This window comes from Aphelocoma coerulescens, chromosome 4 (genome assembly GCF_041296385.1).
Source record: "Aphelocoma coerulescens isolate FSJ_1873_10779 chromosome 4, UR_Acoe_1.0, whole genome shotgun sequence".
Classification (NCBI taxonomy): Eukaryota; Metazoa; Chordata; class Aves; order Passeriformes; family Corvidae; genus Aphelocoma; species Aphelocoma coerulescens.
The window spans coordinates 47,551,492-47,571,031 of record NC_091017.1 but is presented as its reverse complement, the minus strand read 5'-3'; the positions used below and the strand labels follow the sequence as shown (position 1 = coordinate 47,571,031).

The window sequence follows — 19,540 nt, the reverse complement described above, 5'->3', positions numbered from 1 at the left end:
CTCGTTAAGGATATGAACATCACTTTTAGTAAGAGTTCCTATTTTTACCAAGGCATTATGCTGAAATAACTGGATGGATTTCAATATAATAAAATAGGGGTTTTTTTGAAATCCTATATGAGAATAGTAATGATTGATTTTAGGCCTGATAAGGACACATTGTCAAAGGTATATGACTTTAAATTTGAGAAACCACTAAATAGATTTATTCTCAGTGCCTGTAACCCTGCACCGTTTCCTCAAAGTTGCTGTGATTATGTCAATTAACTTAAGCCAACATATTCAGACCTGAAATACAATACAATCACAAGAAAATACAGAGAAATGGTGCGTAACAGTCATTGCACTTTGTCTTCCATTTACCAGAAGGTGAACACATACCCAGTAGCAGAACTTTTCTTACAATGATCATTGCAGTTACCCTTTTTAGAGATGGTAGGATGAATGCATATTAGCACCAACACTGGCCCTTTCACTTTTTATGTTCTTTTATAGCTGGCCTTTGCCAAAGGAATACAGGGTTATAACTGGAAGATTAATTCAGGCTACTAAATCTAATGTGTAACTTGCATTCATTCTTAAACACAACACAACTGAGAGCAAATAAGAAAATTCTATTCCCAGAACAGTTAACTTTGCAAGAGAAAATGCCAGACTTGACAGATTTGTTAACTTCAGTGACTGCACCAACATTTAATGACACAAAAAGTATTTGCCAGGTAGAATAAAAAATTACCTGAAAGATTGAAAGCAGGCTTAATGGTAAAGTTTTGATAAAGGACATTAGCATTTTTTTTTTCATTCTTTCAAATATTTAATGATTCTGATATTTTTTAAGAGACATTCTAGTACAACCTCCATGAGATGTTGCCATGTGTTTATAATGTCAAGATCACCAGGCTAGGGTACTTAAATTATAATTTCTGAAGTTTTCCAGCAGCTATATAAGAAAAAAATTCAAATTCACTTCAGTTTACACTTGCCACTGGCAAAGGCACCAATTTTTTATTAACTTAGTGGCATAAAAATTCTGGACAAAAAGCTGTCCATCACTAAGTGTGATATTCTTTCATATATCTCCTAGACTAGGGAATATGAAACATTTTTCTTCAGAGGCTGTCTTTCCCCATATGCCATCCAACATCGATATATCTTTATGAGAAAGAAAAGAAGCAAAAGGGTTGGTCCTAATGTGATTAAATTATCTCCAAATGCCTCATTCCTTTTGTTTTTGGAGCATCCATGCACTGAAAGTAGCACTTGTCATTTAGAGTTAGCATAACCTCCACTATTTGTGCTTCAAACTGTGGGAAGAAGAAGGGGACAAAAAATCAAAGAACAGAGAAGTAAGCAGAATAATAATAATAATAATAAAAGCCAGTATAATTTTGGAAGTGATCCATCAATTTACTGTCAGTAGAAGTGACATATGTTCAATATCTTCTGCTGGCTCAGGTCAGGCTGGACATGACCACACTGTAGCTCTCTTAAGATTACTGGAAGCCCAGAATTAGTTACAGCCCTGTCCTAATGAATGCAGCCATTCTTTTGAAAATAGAAATTTTGCTTTTCTGACCTTTTAGCAAAATCTGTAACACACAAAGTTGTCTGTACTAAGTGCTAGGTTTTTAAAATTAAACTCTTGATCCAGCCTCATAACCATGAGATTTTTAAAACTAATCCCTTTGCTCAGAAAACAAAGGTAAGGCTATACAGCAAACACTGATCCTATAGTAAAGCAAGGCAAAGCATCACCCATCAGCCTAAAAGACACTTAAAATAACATAATTAACGATTTTTTCTCTGAAAAATCTTGCAGACTGAGGGATGTGTCTCCATAATTAATTTCTTTGGTATTCTGTATGAGTGTTTTCCACACAAAATTTTAATTTACTTCTGCATACAAAGTTCAGCCCAGATAGTGAAATATTTCTGCTTTCTATAAAAAGCATTATTTTCTTTTCTATAATATTTGTCATGAAAACCAAAGCATTGAGATATCTGGTTTTTTACCCTTGAATTTACTTCAAAAGATTATTCAGAGCCTTATATGAATGAATCTATTGGGGCACTTTTATTCATTCTCAAACACACTTGAGTGCAAAGAAATGAATTCAATCTTCAGAATAGTTAACTTTACAAGGAAATAGGTTATGCCTGATTTTCTAATTTTGGAAACTGAATCATAATGAATTAGTACATAGAAACACAAAAGGTACTATGTTAAAATAAAAACCCAGTCTACTAAGCCCCCATTAAACTTTTTTATAGTGATGCTACTTTTTCTGGATTTGATTTAAAAAAAAATATTTTTATTGCTTCTCAGGATTTTCTTCTAGAAAATAATTGCTTTGATATCACTACCCTCTAGTTATTTTTTGGGGGGGGAATGAAAAGACTAAAATAATAACATGCAGTAATAGCTGCTAATGGAAATTTCCACATGTGTTCCTTGAAGGGTTTGACTGTGTGCAATAATAATAAGCATGAGTAGTATACAATACAGGATGTATTCATGGTGGTTTGATAATTCTGCTAGATTTCTGTCATTGGCTCTTTTGGGGATTCGGCTTTCTTCTCATTTCCATGAAATTCAATAATCTCAGTGAGCAAGGTTCTGTAGGGAGCCCTAAAAGATCACTATATAATAATGTGTGCTCAGTAAATCATTTTATGCATGAACAATATGCTTATAAATCATAAAATACTAATGCACTCATTTAATACTTTAAACCCAATACTCTATATTTGTACAATTAACTGAAATGGATGTGAGGGTGATTTGTAGTTTGAAGCCATGTATCTCATATTTTTAAACCTTAAATCTTGAATGGACTGTAGTCAAATTTACATCAACATCTAAATTTTTATTATGAACTAGAGGCAACAGTGATTTCGAATAATCTTCCCTTTTTATAGAGAAACAAATGCATTGCAGTCCCTACTTTTTTCCCACCATATAGTTAAGATTGTTTCTAGCCTTGTATAGCCTGTATTTGTTTTACCTATATTTTTTGGGGGACTTCAACTTGCCAGATGTGCACTGGAAATGCAGCACAGCAGAGAGGAGGCAATCTAGAAGGTTCCTGGAGAGTGTAGAACTGCCTGACACAGCTGGTAAGTGACCCTACCAGTGGAGGTGCCCCACTAGTGGGTGCTGGATATGAGCCAGCTGAACATGAGCTAGCTTTGTGTCCAGGTGGCCATGGCCAATGGTATCCTGGCCTCTATCAGCAACAGTGTGGCCAGCAGGACTAGGAAAGGGATTGTCCCCCTGTACTCAGCACTGGTGAGGCTGCACCTTGAATTCTGCATTTAGTTTTGGGCCACCCACTGCAAGAAACTCATGGAGGTGCTGGAGCCAGTCCAGAGAAGGGCAACAGAGCTGTGGAAGGGCTGAGGTACAAGTCTTATAGGAGAGGCTGAAGGAACTGGGATTGTTTAGTCTGGAGAAAAGAAGGCTCAGGAACAACTTGACTGCTCTCTACAACTACTGAAAAGAGTGAAGTGGGGGTTGATCAGTTCTGATTTGTCTCAAGTGAAAGGATGAGAGGAATTTGCATTAAGCCATGCAGGGTAGGTTCAGATTACATATCAGAAAAAAAACCAAACCACTGATAGAGAGGTTGGGCATTGGAATAAGCTACCCAGGGGGGTGGTGGAGTCACCACCTCTGGAAGTATTCAAAAGACATCTGGATGTGGCACTTGGGGATACAGTTTAGGGGTGCTGGGTTGACGATTGGAGTAGTTGATTTTGAAGGTCTCTTCCAGCCTTGATGATTCTGTGATTCTGTGATCTGAGTGAGAAAAAATAGGCTAAAATGCACAGGACATTAATTACTCAAAAATAATAAAATTTTGTTATTATTAAAGGACATAGAAATTATATTTCTGCAGTTTATGGTAAAAATCACAATTGCAATACTAATTACAGGAACACTTGTTTAACAACCATTTTACTGTTGAGATATGCTAGAATCCAAGCATGAGAGGCTGCATTTCACAGTGAACCTGGCTGCTCTTGTACTTCAGCTGTGGAGGGACTTTCCAAAATGCAGTTCCCTGGAGCAGAAGGAAAGTGGAGCAAGTCTCTCCCCATCATCCTATCAAAAATACATCCATTTCTCTGCCCATCTCTCCAAGCTGTCAAGGTCCTTCTGAAGGGCTGCACAGCACTCTGGGTTATCAGCCACTCCTCCCAGCTTTGTGTTCACTGAACTTGCTGAGGAGGCATCTGCCCCTTCATTCAAATCATTGATGGATGAGCTAAACAATACTTGGTTTGCTCCTTTCATACTGGTCCTGCTTTTCCCATCTTCTCACTTTTATACCTCTACCGAAAATCTTGTATAACTAGTACCTTTCTCATGCTGGAAGAATGGATGTGTTGGATGTGTTTGTTCGTTTGTTTGATTTAGTAGTTTGGCATAGATTTTTAATTCCTTGCAGCCTTACAGGAGACATTTTCAGGGACTGTCTTTAGAATGAAAAGTTTAACTACTGTTCTTCTCTCCCTTAAGTCTGAATAAGGTCATTTGTTACCTTTTTCCTCACTCTGCTTGCCACATTTTGTTCGTAAAGGCTTATGTGAGTGAGGTTTATCTCCCAGAAGAAAGGGGAAGTGACTCTCACTCAGAAGCAGCTGAACAGGGTCAATAAAAGCAAGCACCAGCCAACAGGAGGATCAGGCACAGGAAGGCATCAAGAAGAGAGCTTCCAGCTACAGCAGAAACTGAGATGGCTGAGAAGAACGGAAAACACATCAGGCCTAAGAAACGAGAAGAGGACCACAGGAGACCATTAAAGTACAGAACTGATGGAAATCAATCCTGGAAGAAAGGAGGTGCTGAGAAATGCAAAAAAAAAAAAAAAGAATCAGGGAGAAACTGGTTTGTTTTTATTGTTCTTGGACTTACATGGTTTTCTTCCTTGAGTTCACTGTAAGAAGGTTGATTGATCTGTTTTAAAGCTCTGACAAGATCAACATCCTTCCACACAAACTTACAGGAAGCAAGCTTGTTAATAAAATATATCTAAAAATACTGTAAAGAACTGACGCAGTCCTATTCCAGATACTGGAATTTATAAACAAAAAATCCACTTTTTCCTAAAATATGAATTCAAGTCTCTCAGGAAATTACTATAATGCCAATAAATTCTATTATTGCCCAACAGTGGTTTCAACTGACACACACAATTTCAATAAAAGATTTAGAAGGAGATTTTTTACCTTTTACCAAAATAATTAACTTCTGATTTATGAACTGACCAGTTTTACACAACACGAATGCTGTCAGTCTTGAGTGAAGACTTTTCAGAACTTTAGGGGAAGCCCTTCTGCTATTAGTTTAAAAAATACATTAATGTGCTAAAGGAGACATTTTTTGTGCTCGTACATGGAAACAGCTAAAGTGGTTCTCTGAGGAGCTCGAGCTGTCTTTCAAAAATTTTGAACAAATCTTCACCTACAAAGCTAAATACCAATCTTTCTGAAACTAAAGAAAATCTAGGAGGTTTTAGACTAGATGCTTTCCCCTCTCCACCATTTTTTTTAGCATGCGGTCACCTGTAGAACGTTTTACAAAGATATTGTTTAAAAAATGAGATGATTATTCCCTAATAGAACAAAGAAAAGAAATGCATGAAATAAAGAACTACTCTTCAGTGCTGTCTGAAGCTAAGGCTTCCTTACCATTCTTCTTCACAATAAACTTCATGTCAGGTTTTGTAACACAAGTAGATGGCATCTTTGACATACACTTATTGTACAGAACCTCTACTTTTTGGCATCCTTTCAACATAGAAATACTCTTTATTAATATTCATTGAGATAGTTATCCTACATTTCTTTGAGTTTCTTATTTTTAGTTTCATAAGTAGTAGTGTTGACTTCTGGTTTGCTAAATTTTGTTAAATAATGAAGTATGTTGGCACATAAAAAGCTTGTGCCTAAAAAAAGATGAAGAACTGAACAGTAAGGTTCAGAGGGAGAACTGGAAACGTTTTTACTGAATATTTAAAAGGATACTATCTTTAGCTGTCTATATATAGCTTTTCAGCTTGCTTAAAAGCTTTTTTTTTATTTAAGATTCTTGCTAACATTTAAACAAAGATAGAAAGGAGTATAAGATAAAAAAAGAGGCATTAAAAAAGGAAAGGAGCTCCACAGCCAAGATATTATATACATAAAATTATGATATTAACATTATAATGGTGGTATAGTTTTCCAGATTTATTTTATTTTCACACAGTGAAAGGATTCACATTTTTACACTGGAGGCATTGAACTTAATTTTACAAATTGTGTTTTGTTTCTCAAAGTGCAGTTAGGATATTTCTGAGTCATAATAAAAATCAATAGGTACACATAGTTCAGATGAGCTATCATAACACAGCTTTTAAATGCACCCACACTGAAATTACTATAATTCAAAATCCAATACTTTTGACTGCAAGTGTAGGTTTCAGCAGTTTTGTATCATTGGACTGGACAGTCTTGTGCAACACATTAAGTCAGAACACTGAGTGATAAGTTCTGAAGACATATGTAGGTTCTGAAAGTCAACGCCATTTATATATTTCTTTCGTACTAGCTAATGCCATCGACTCAGTTTTTTGACTACATTCACTGATAAACAAGCAGTTGCATCTTAAGCAATTTAAAAAAATGCTTTCTGAGAAATTCTACACCACTCTTCATGAAAGTAAAACCCAGAGAACAGGCAAATAACTAAAACAACATGGAGAGGAATAACAATTCAATTATATAATTATGAGAAATATTCAATACAATGACCCACTTGCCTGCTCACTTACACTACTTCAACTTGTCAGTGGAGTTAGCTGAATCATTATTTTAGCCAATTTTTTCCTTTTCATAAGCCTTCTTCTAAGGATTCAGTGGTCTGGCAAATTCATCTGTATGCTGAATTATGTGTCTCCATGTAAGGGACCTCTCAATAAAGAACTTCATTTAATACTCTTAAGATAAAAGGCAGAAATCCAAACCCCATTTCATTTCTAATAAGCATTAAAAGTAATGTATTTTCTAATTAAATAATCAAGAGGATATTGAAAAATTTGGCACTTCTATGCCAGTAGTTGCTAAAGAGAAGAAAAATCCTTCAAGTTCACCTCACTTATGTAAGGTACAGGTTGGAAACACATGAAATCCTCTATGATGTCAAAGGGCAATCATACCTCACTATTTCTCTAACTAGTTTTCTCTGAAATAATTACTGCTTGAATTGAGAATTTTATTCTGTGCTGTATGAGAAAACCCATCATTCAGGGAAAAAATAACCAAAACCAAAGAAAAAAGCAATAGATGTGGTCTCCTTATTATGACTTCTAGAGACCTGGTCAACCCAGAGCCAACTTCCGTGGAAGTTTTATCATTCAGACCAATAGCAAAAAATAGATCATTCAGTTAAAATTTAAGTGGAGATATATTAATTACCTGCAAGTATAGTAGTGCATCCGGTTGCAAAATAACTAGGTGATGCACATGAGCATCAGTACTTCTTGCATCATTGTATACTGTAAAGGCATTGGCATGAATTTAGGATAGCTTCGTCTTTTTGCCTGCAGTGAAGTCACAGTGTCTAACTTAGGCTGTCTAGAAGAAATACTGAAAAAACGTTCACATCTTTATTTGTTTGAAGAATTACAGGAGAAATTACTTAAGACTATTTGTTAAAGTTCTGTAAAGTCTATAGTCAGCTTGTCCCTGCTGTTTAGTCTGTTCTGACAGTTGCTTTTGTAATGAAGAAACTAAATTGTACAAAGATAAGAATCCCAGGGAGCCTTAGAATAAATGAAAATATTTTCATGTTCATTCAAATGTCATAAGTGTTAAACTTTATCTTAAATTCTTTATAGACTGTTGCTACTAGCAATGAAGATAACATTAGAATACTGAGAATTTTATTTTTTCACATCTATTTTAGTTGTATTAGAGGACTAGAAGTTAGATCTTTAGGTAAAAAAAAAAAAAAACAAAAAACAAAAACAAGGGAGTTTAGGCAGATAAAGTGTATGTTTCCTGCAACTTTTTTGATATAAATTTTACTTAAGGTAGTGTTTCATTCTTTCTCCTCTAATACAAAGTTTCTACTGTAGGTTTAATGAGCAACATATTTTAAAGTACACATATAAGCAAACAAACATTTTTTCTGAGTCAATTATACTGTACAGGAGCTAAAAAATTATGATTAATGTATCAGGGCAATAATGAATAATCTTCCTTAATTTCTTATAAATCTATCCTATATCTAAATCTATTTTATTTTGAATAATACAAGGGGCAAAAATATACTCCTCTAAGCTTTTGACCGATTTGAATTGCCAGGGCTATCATTTTATTTGCTTCCTGCAACAATCCAGAATATCTGCTCTAAGAAAGTTGTCTGAAACCTAAACTGTTGTTTTGTCATATTTTGAATTTGCCTGACACTCAGTGTGACCAGTTTATATTTAAGTTGTATTTCTTACCTTATTTTTACACCATTGTGGATGGTGCAGAACCCTGCAGTTGGTGAGGGTACCCATCAAATAACAAAAGAATGTGTTAAGTAAAGGATTCTCCTGGCAGGCTGTGGACATATACAAACAATAGAAAAAGGAGGAAAATGTAGGTGTCTAGCATTGGGCTGGAAGAGTTTATTTTGGTCCAATAGCTGGACCAAATGTCACAAGGTTTTAAAATCTTTTTACAGAAGGAAGGAACTACACATCTTGGGGTCTTCAGTCTATTTGAATCTAGAGTTTTTTCCCATACCCTGTTTCCTTGATTCGATTGTCCATCATAAAAAGACAAACAGTAGAGGAGATGGGTATTAAGATCCTTCACCTTGCTGCCATGCATATGGAAGTTCCACTTATTTGCCCATCCTTCAGTTTCCAGTGGTAATGCATTTCTGATCGTGTAGAAGAGTAAGAATTCTTGATACCATCAGTTACTTTCATAAACAAACCCCACTAATATTGCAATTGAAATAGCATTTATTCTGGTGAATTCCCCATGATACTTGATACCATTTCATTTGCTCCACCCTGATGGGGGACCATTCAACTTGACTTTTGCTGTAGCACAATAGAGAAAATGAAGAACTGAAAGAAAGGGAGGATGAATTGAAGTCATCTGGGTCTGTGATAGTGGCACAGTGGAATACACTCTAAAAATCATCAAACTGATAAGGTGGGAATGAATATGATAATCATCTGTGTCTTCTCACCTTTTCCAAGGAACTTGGGGCAACAAAGAAGAAGGGAAAAGAGGGGAAAACATGGAGGAAAAAGGCTTCTGTCAGAAACAAAATATTTTGGGTTGTAAGTCAGTGAGCAGAGAAAAAACATGGTGATGGAATAAATATGAAAAGGGAAAAAAGGAAGAATAGAGAAATAGAGAATGGATAGAGGAGGGGAGAGTAAACACACGAGTGTAACTACATATAATTGATTTTTTCTATAATGCTATTTTCCACTTTCTTGGCAGATGTCTTACCACAGCTGATTTTAAGCGAAAGAACTGGGAAGACTATTTTATGAACTCATTTAACTAGCTTTGCTGTCTACTGAGAACTCCAGTTAACTATGGGATTGGCTGAATGACCAGCTACACAGTTATTAGTCATAACAGAAAGAAAATGAAATCTTTTGTCCTCTTGAGAGTTTTTTAACTTCTTTTTCATCCCATGAATAATTCTGGACAAATTCAGCCACAAAATCCTGTTACATAAAAGTGTAACTTTCAAAGAGATTCAGGAAAGTGATTTTGTGTTTGCAATGTTTTATCCAGTATAGAAGCCTTTCCTGTCAGGCTCTCCTGCCAGTTATGTGGTTGCAATTTCACTCTCCTGTTTTCTCCTACTTGTTTTCTCAAAATACACATTAGAATTTGTAAGGGAATTGACTGCATCTTCACATTTTCTAGCATCAGTCCTGACAGATCTGTGAGATTTTGTACAGACACAAAACATAATTATATCTCATAAGCATCCATCTCTGCCTTTTCCAACTTTCAAACTGTATTACTAGTTTTATTTATCTGAGCTCTGATATTACTGTAAACAGTATAGGTTTTGCCTTTCCATATATTTCCAGTCTATAGTGCAAATACAGTTGAAGGGGAGAAAGAATTCTTACACTGCTTTTACTGTGATGCAGTTCAGTAGCGTGATCCTCTGACATCAGCAGTATTGTTATTCTAATCGGTTTCATACAGCTTGCTGAACCTCAGTGTTCTGTATCATCTAGGCAATACCTTGTTGGAGAACAGGCTGTCCACGGGATTTTTTTCCTCCCAAATGAATCATAGAAATTAGAGATAGAAAAGATCAAGTCAGAAGTGGTAATATAATTCCCTTCTGTAAAAGTGGATAAGTTATTCAGGCAAATCTATTTGATCCCTGAAATATTGTCATCATGATCGAAGAAGCTGATATTCAAAGGGGATAGATGTTCTGACCTTGAAAACACACCCACCCAGTGAACTGTAGAAAGAACAGGCCAGGCAGATACCAGAGCCAAAACCAGGGTCACAGAACTTAAGACATCCACCGTCTGCCTGCCTTGCTCTCTAACTTTCACCTGCAAGACAGCAGGATTTGTTGATTCACTTCAATGTCTGTACAAGCCTTCTTGATATTTTATGTTATGTCTTAGTTCACTCTTGGCTGGGCAACAAGAGTCACTTTTATCTTTTATTTCTATATTTTAAAACTATAAAGCCCCATGACACTGCCCGTTTAATACAATCTTGTTACCAAGGTAAATATGTATTAGCTGCAATAAAATTTTAGACATTTCTGTAAAAGAACAGAAGTCTTGTTCAATTTGCTGCTGCTTCTAAAGCAAAATATCTTGGACATGAACATACTATGTAAAATCTCAAAGCAAAATATTTCATGCCACTGCATAATGTAACAAAAAGATGAGAGTATCCTGAGGTGCACTGTAGCTCTGACAGCAACCCGCGACAGCTATTTAAAGTACTTTTTAAAATGGCATTTCTTAAAAGTTGTTAAAAAAGACCCAAACCCTGACCACCTTTGGATTTTTTTAATTTCAGTTTCACAAAAGATCTTCAGTCAATGTCAACTCCTGTCTAGTCCTCTTAGGTGCCTAAATGAGCAAAGGTTGACAACAAAGGTTGTCTAGGCCTTTTCCTTAGTGCTGCTTTCCTCGGGTGCTTTATATTTCATGTCAGGTAAATTCATCCAGTAGATAGTGCTACCCTTCGTGACATACCCAGACATACTTCAGTCTTTTCAGTACTGAGATACTCAATATCCCATGCACCTCCTAAATCTGCTGCATAGTGCAAACTAAGTATGCCTCTTGTGTGAGAGGTCCAATATAAGAGATATTTTCAAAGCAGCCCTGGCATGTCATACAAAACTGCCAGAGGCAAGGAACATCCCCAAGTCTGTAGCACTTATCCAGCATATGGATTCAATTCCCTTCTGTGTTTGACAGTAAACTCCACTTTCCTCTCATGACTGAATAACCAAAAATAGCACCAACAAATATTTTTAGACTGTAAGAAGGAGAGCAGTAGCTTTCTCACTCACACAGGACTGCAGAAAAAGTTGATAGGTGATAAAACCACAGAAAATGGTATGTTGTTTGGGATAACTGAAAACTACTCAATCTTATCTTCATACTCTTTGGCAACAGTAAACTTGGACCTGATACCCAACCATTCCTTTGTTCTGAATACTACATAATTTGTCACTGCCATTTTCTGCCAATTACTCTTTCATGCATCTGATTTTCTTGGCCAGAAGATGGCATAGGCATTTCAAATTTATTTGTTGCTGCAGCTTCACTGGGAGATTCTGTGTGATGATTAATCTAAATACAGTATAGCATTTTCTTTTCTGAATGCATCAGTAATCTTTCATTTATGCTGTGCTGATTATGTAAATTTTTCTTCAACTTTCAGCACAGGGAAACAAAACATTACAATATGGATTATTCTGATAGCTCTTTAACAAATCTATTCTTCAATATCTCTCTAATATACTGTTATGTAGTTCTTCAGCTGTCCAGACCTGTAAGACTCAAGACCCTGAATTTCTATTAACTGGAGTTAAGTGTTGAGGTTACTTTGGTCATTTTGGTATCTGAACTTACCTGACACTAAGTATTTCTATTTTAGTAAGATTGTAAATGATTTTAAACTTCAAATATTTAATACTCCCTCAGTGCTAACAAGCTACCTGCCTATCATCATTAATTCTATAGGCAGTGGCAATGTCTTTAATTGCCCTGTTGGTTTCATTAGTGTCCCAACTAGATGATAGAAGGTCTGAAAGTCCCTTTTATGATGTGACAGAAGTGTACATTTGAAAGAGGTTTTATGAAAATGACAAGTAATACAAGGTCTTTTCTCAGCTTAAAAGGAAAGAGAAAGGTTTTCTTACATATGCTTAAAGCTAAAAGGTTGACTATGGGCTTTAAACCATTCACATTTCCCTGCATCACCACCTGCAGCATCAGGGTTAACTTGCTAATGAGAACCAAAACCCAGAGTCCCATCATGCTATTCAAATTTAATGTGCACGTGGACTTCTTGAGTCAGGACAGGTTTATAAATAGTGCCTTTAGTTTAAAAATAGACTTTTCAGATCTAGGGGAGTTGATATTATGATCTGTAAAGTGAATGAAGCTCCCAGGAGTAACTAGAGCTTATGTAATATTTATTCCTACATTTTTGCTCAGCTGTTTTGGGCCATTTTGATGATGAGCTGCAAGGACTGTTAGTTTCTTAGACATTTCAAATCTTTCTTCAGTGAAGCTGGGACTGCCTGCATGCTAGGTAACCTTACTTGACTTCGGGATTTTGCCTAAGAAGCCATGGTCATTGTCCCCACTTACAACTATTTTAATTTAGCAATTTTGGTTGTTCATGACCTCTGGGGAAACCCAAACTGCACTGCTAGGTATAGCAACTTTCCAATATTAATTTAATGCTAGAAAAATTATGAAATTATCTTTTTCTTGAAACATTGTTACTCTCCCATGTAGAAGAAACACTGAGTAGAGCTAAGATCTGTCTCTGGATACACGTACAAGAAAATTTTATTAAATTTGTATTAGGTACTCACAAAAACAGCTTTCACTCCTTGATTTTGTAGTTGTTTATGATGTTTTACAAGTGAAATATTGGTGCTAATGGAACAACATTCAGAGCAAAAATGTTCATGGAATATGAAACAAATCTAGCTTTAGTATTTGTCATTGGGACACCATTCTATGCACAGAAACATCATTAAATAAGCAGAGGCCTGACAAAATGCCTTTCTAAGGAAGAAGTTAATCTCTCTGATGCTGTTCCCAGTTATGAGGTATCACATTTAAAGTTTCTGATGCTGAAGGCATTCACTGGTGAGCACCTATCATACTCTTGTTTTCAGCTAGGAGCATAAACTCTCAAATTAACATCCTTAGCAAGGGCTAGATTAATCAGAAAGATTTCATGATGCCAAAAAAATCTGTAAGCTATCCTTGAGGAAAATCAGTAGAAAAATTAGAATGATCAGAAACCAGTGCTTAAAAGAGTAAATAAAATTTTTTGTTCCATTAGATGTATAAAATCTGTGTACATAACAAACTTGGCAGTATGATATTTAAATACAGCTTGATGTCTGCAAAACATGATCAAAATTTATAGGAAAGCATCCTGTTAATTAAGCTATGAGACAATTGGAAACGACTGTTAACATATCTGGCAGTATCTTACAAGTAGTGAAAAGGCAGTAGATAAGAATGACATGCATCTGATCATTAGAAACTAGGTTTGGTCTTGTAAAAATTAGCAACGTTGGACCAATTACAAAATCCTCTTCCCTTAAAGATATACTCAGGAAGTTGACATTAGAGGTCTGAGTCAATGGCCACTGAAACAAAATCCTTGTATGTGACTTCAATGACTGCTGCACATACTGTTTAGTCTTATCTATAAAAGATAAAGCAACTCCATTTAGCATAAAGACTAAACCTCCCTTACCTAAAATTGTTCCAGTCTGAAGCACTAATGGAAATGTGATGGTATGTGTTTCAAAATGTAGCTATGTGATGAAAACACGATGGCTTGTGGAAAGCATTTGTTGTAAGAAGCCAAAGCACTATTTATGCAGGAAAAGCTTTGAAATAGGTAAACAAAATAGTGACTTGGCAGCCAGTATTAAAAGGTATAGAGTATCTTGGGAAAAAAAGGAGGAGAAAAAGTAGCCTTACTGATCCTGCCAGCAATATGAGATCTCTAAAATTCACTCAGACTTTCTGAGTACCAAATATTCAAGCTGGAACCCCCCTAATGCTTTAAAACACTGTTTTTTTGTTCCATACATAAGGTGCTTCCCTCTTTTACAGTAGGTTATTTTACCCAGACTAAACATTTCAGGAGAGTAAAAGTACTTCACAGTCTTAACACTCAAGGAAAGAATGCTGTAGACCACATTTCCCTCAGTTCTCCAAAAATTTCTAGAAGAATTAGTCATTTTTGACCTGCTGGCAAAGTGTTCAGCCCTCCATTCTAAGTCTATGCAGGCATTCAGCACCATCTAGTCTATGTAACTTTAATCTTTTTCCATTAATATTCTGCACATATTTAAGTTGCTAGAAATTTCTGGAAATTTTCTAATTATCATTCAAGACATACTTAGCACTAAATCTAGGGAATAACAACCCACACAGTAATTTGTATATGCTCTGCAAATACAGGTTGCTACTGATACAACTACATCATGTAGTTCTTATTGAGGCTCTTATATTCATTTTGATATCTTGGCAATCTCATAAGCATTTATTTTAATTATCTGTCAGGGTCACAATTTTTACACTCAGTTAATGTTGTATTGTGCTCTTGGAAAAGTCAAATTGTCTGGGAAAACACTTTTTCATTTTCTGTTGCTTTAATGCAGCTTTATATTCAGCAGGTAGATTTGATGTTGTTATGTCTTTGCTGAGCAGAAAGGCTTCTTTTCCAGTACAGGTGGTGAAAATATTTAGTGGAACATTGCTTTAGACAGCATCTAAAAACATAACCTGCTCAAGTTGGTTACCAGTAGATTATCTTTCTTCCCACATACATCCATTGCACAACATTTGCTTAAATTTATTAAAGCTTATTTGGCTTATGTCAAAGTCAAGAAATTCAACCTCTGCCTTCTCAGTTCAGCCAGCTGGTGTTAATGCATAATAATGTATTCTTTAGGTACAAAAATCACATTTTTTCACAGTAACTTGATCTTACTCTCTAAGGAGGATGAATGCTTTTTCTTCAAGGAAGATTATTCATGATTTTTATTTTGTGGCCTTTTTAAAGGTTTGGTATAGAGCTTCAGGCTTCATTTATAGCATTCTGTTCAAACCAAACTTTGAAGATATAAATTAACCCTTTCCTATATACATTTTTATGGTACTCACCTCTAAAATACCAAGTATTCTACAAACATAAGTGTTTAATTTCACAATATGCCATTAAAATATAGGAATTTCTTAAATTAGCAATATTTGCCAGTGATTGTGGTACCTAAAGCTAGGATCATTTTTTAAAATTGTTTATGATATAACATATGAAACCTCAACTTCATTTCAGATCCAGCTTCAGGCTCTGAAACAACAAACATCAAAATATACAACAAACATACTAATGCCAAAAATTTTTTTACTTGAATTTTCTATTCTGTCTTAGCAAGAAAATTTCCGTGCTTATAAGCAAAATGTATTTGAACTCAAGTTTTAAGATGACCCTTCCTGAAAGGCAAATTAAAAGTCCTTTCTGCAAACAGGTATCTGGTTTCCAAGCAGCTTCCAGCCCCAACACTTTATTCATTCAGCTGACATGCTAACCATGAGCTGGCAGCTTGGGACTTGATTTCCAAACTCATGCTTTCTTCTTTTTTTTTTTAAGACAGGCTACTAGAAACAGCTTGTGTTTCCAAGACTTTCAGTTTGTCACTCTACAGCAGCCAGTTGAAAAAAGCTGGAACAACCATGGTGCATGAGTTTATGGAAGCCTGAAATTTGATTGATTCAGAGACAGAGTGCCTACTCTTCCTAGACTCATTTTTTTCCAAAGCTAAAAGGATTCAGATAAATGTATGCCATCTGTCACCTTTCAATACAACACCTTTTAAAAGAGAAAAAACCCTTTTAATTTTTTTCCTTATTATTTGGCTAAAGTGGGTAAATAATGACAATATTAGCAATAATAATGATGAGAGGCAGCAGAAGTTTTAGTTGATAGCAAAGAAGTTTAGGATGGGCAGTCTCCAGCTAAGCAGAAAGTTAATAAGCCAATATAAATAGAATTCTTTCAAGTATTACATTTTAATAAGTGTCTGGAGTTTGTATGTTACCATTTCATCAATCCTGCAATATTCTGGACAGGGGAAAAAACCTGCCAACAGCACCTTTTCATTTACTTTCCTCTTCTTGATTCATCACATAAACAAAGAGCTCTAAGTTCCATAGTCTCTTGTTCTTGTAGCAGCTGCCACTACGTCAAGGATAGAATCTGAAAGCAGTGCTTTTTTTCTGTGTCATCTTCTGCTTAAAGGAGTTCTGATGTTTGTGCTGAAATGATCTGGAGTTCTGCCAAAGGCTTCAGGATAAGCATATTTCAGTCTGGCAGTGAATCCCCAGTCGAAGACGAAACCACTACAGACACTATCACAAGAAAGTTATTTATAAATCCATATACAAAACCTATGATAACTAGTGCAGCAGTCTTTTAATTAAGGCCATTTGTTCCAGCTGCCATTAGTATAAACACCAAATGTGGTACTTTGTGCATGTATCAAAATTTAAACACATCAGTGTAGGTAGCATTCGGAGAAAGCTAATTTCTACGTTTTCCTCTGTCAGTATTTGCAGATTGAACATTTCTAACTGGACATTTAAAGCCTAAGATTGGTAAGAGACTATACATTTCAAGATATTTGAAATAATATATTAAAAAATAATTTTGAAAATTTTAGCAGCTAAAATACCCTGTTGGTCCACAGATACTTTTGCCTTTCCTATTAACCTGTTATTATGTGTTTGTACTTTGTATGCTCAAAATAAATGCATAAAACAATTCACCAAGTGTGCCTTCGATTAATAATGAAATTGTACACCATCTAAAGATAATAATATATTTTATTACAGGTTGCAATAGAAGCTTGCATTTCACCTTCCATGAATAATCTCAGAATTCCAAAGTAGAACCTCAAACACACAAATGCCTATGTATCTACACATTTATACACATACAGACATGTGTGAAGATAACATTTACAGCTTTCTGTACTTATGGAAATGCATAACTAGAGCTTGACATGTAACAGTTATTTTAAAGACATGAATAAAAGTGACATCAATGTTTCTTGCGAGCTTCTTAGAAATTAGAAGGGTTGGGAGGCATTCAGATGCCTCATTTAAGGTTATCATTTAAGCAACCAAAAAACAAAATATAATTTCTTCTCAAAAAATGAATTATAAACATGATGGATTCCATTGTCTCTTAAGAATATCATCTCCCTTTGTTAAAAAAGGAAGCAGCAGAATGTTTCATTGCTTAATTTTCCAGTTTGGAGGCAGAGAAAAATGGGGCATCAGTACTGTCTGGGAACTGTCTAGGTAATTGCTTGCCCAGCATCTTTTCTTTTACTGAAGAGCCTGTCTTCAGGAAAGACAACTAAGTCTCTGTTCAACTAGACTTTTAGAAGTACTTGCTAGCAGATTCAAGGAGAGTAAAGTAAAAGTCATATTAAAGTCATGGGAGCTTGAAATATAAATGGGAGAAAAGAGATTTTAATTTCAGGACTGGAAAAGTTAACGGCTAATGTAATGAAAGGAACTTAAAGAAGATAAATGTGAATTTGGAAATTTATTAGTAATATTATTTCTGCTGATTTTTCAAGACAGACTATTGAAAACCAAAGCAAGCCTTACAGTTCTGAATATTTTAATTTTATATGAATTCTAAGTCTGCGTGATTGAAAGAATCCAAATAAATGACATGATAAAAATAATAGGTCATGGTAATTAAGCTTAAAGACAGTTTATTTTCAAAAGGCGCATCTTTAAGTTAAGCTACTTTTTTAAACTAAAAATGAGTGTCTTATTTCTGATATATGACAATGAATTTTGAGCTAGAAAGTAGAAACTAATTACATTTAAATTGTTCCACTGAGGCTGCTCATTAATATATTGAGAGCAGAAATGACAGAAAAGAGCAAAAGAAAAACTAATACTTGCCTTTTTATATTTATTTTGCAGGAAATGTGTTTGTTGTAAGCCTGGCAGTTGCAGACTTGATAGTAGCTATCTACCCTTATCCACTGGTCCTCACATCTGTGTTTCACAACGGATGGAAACTGGGATACCTACACTGCCAGATTAGTGGCTTCTTGATGGGCCTAAGTGTCATTGGATCAATCTTCAATATTACAGGCATCGCTATCAATCGGTACTGCTATATCTGCCACAGTCTCAAATACGACAAGCTGTACAGCGACAAGAATTCATTGTGCTATATTGTTCTTATATGGGTCCTAACATTTGTTGCTATCGTGCCCAACCTGTTTGTGGGATCGCTACAGTATGACCCCAGGATTTACTCATGTACATTTGCACAGTCTGTGAGCTCAGCATATACTATAGCAGTTGTGTTTTTCCACTTCCTGCTTCCCATAGCCATAGTTACTTTCTGTTACTTGCGAATATGGATCCTCGTTATTCAGGTAAGGCGAAGGGTTAAACCAGATAACAACCCTAGGCTGAAACCACATGACTTCAGAAACTTTGTAACCATGTTTGTGGTATTTGTACTGTTTGCAGTCTGCTGGGCTCCTTTGAACTTTATAGGCCTTGCTGTGGCTGTCAACCCAAAAACTGTAATCCCTAGGATTCCAGAGTGGTTGTTTGTATCTAGTTATTACATGGCATATTTCAACAGCTGCCTTAATGCTATAGTATATGGACTCCTGAACCAGAACTTCAGAAGAGAATACAAGAGAATTATTGTCACTTTTTGTACAGCAAAAGTTTTTTTCCAGGATAGTTCTAATGATGCAGGAGACAGAATGAGAAGTAAACCTTCTCCATTGATTACAAACAACAATCAAGTGAAGGTGGACTCTGTCTGAAAATGGGACTCTTACCACTCAACAGCATCCAAATAAAGTGTCCGTTTTATTAGATCTCCTGTTAAATATCATAGTGAAATATATCTTCTACACTGAAAGCACTTTGATCAAATTCCTTGCATGGTATTTGGGACCTTGTTACAGAGCCTTGACATACAGATCCTATTATACAATGGTATATCCCTTGTATAATGACATAATGATATCCTTGAGGGAATAAAAAGTTATAAATGACTAGTTTATTTTTTTTTTAGGTGGAGATAAATACCTAGAAAGAGATTGAATCAGAAGTATCCATATTGCCTGGTGCAGTAAAACAAATTGTTTTATTCCTGCCACTTTCCACATGCTTTTTCTGGCCAGGTTACGGTCCTGATTCTAAAACCTCTGAAA

General features: G+C 35.5%; 1 protein-coding gene across 1 annotated transcript in view; it reads left to right on the top strand.

Annotated features, from left to right (window-relative positions):
• Nucleotides 1-19,147, top strand: part of MTNR1A (melatonin receptor 1A) — a 52,328-nt gene extending 33,181 nt beyond the window's left edge. The window contains exon 2 of the mRNA XM_069013928.1: nucleotides 18,279-19,147. Coding sequence (XP_068870029.1) covers nucleotides 18,279-19,147 — 869 coding nt within the window. The remainder of the gene's footprint in view (nucleotides 1-18,278) is intronic.
• Nucleotides 19,148-19,540: the final 393 nt, after the last annotated feature.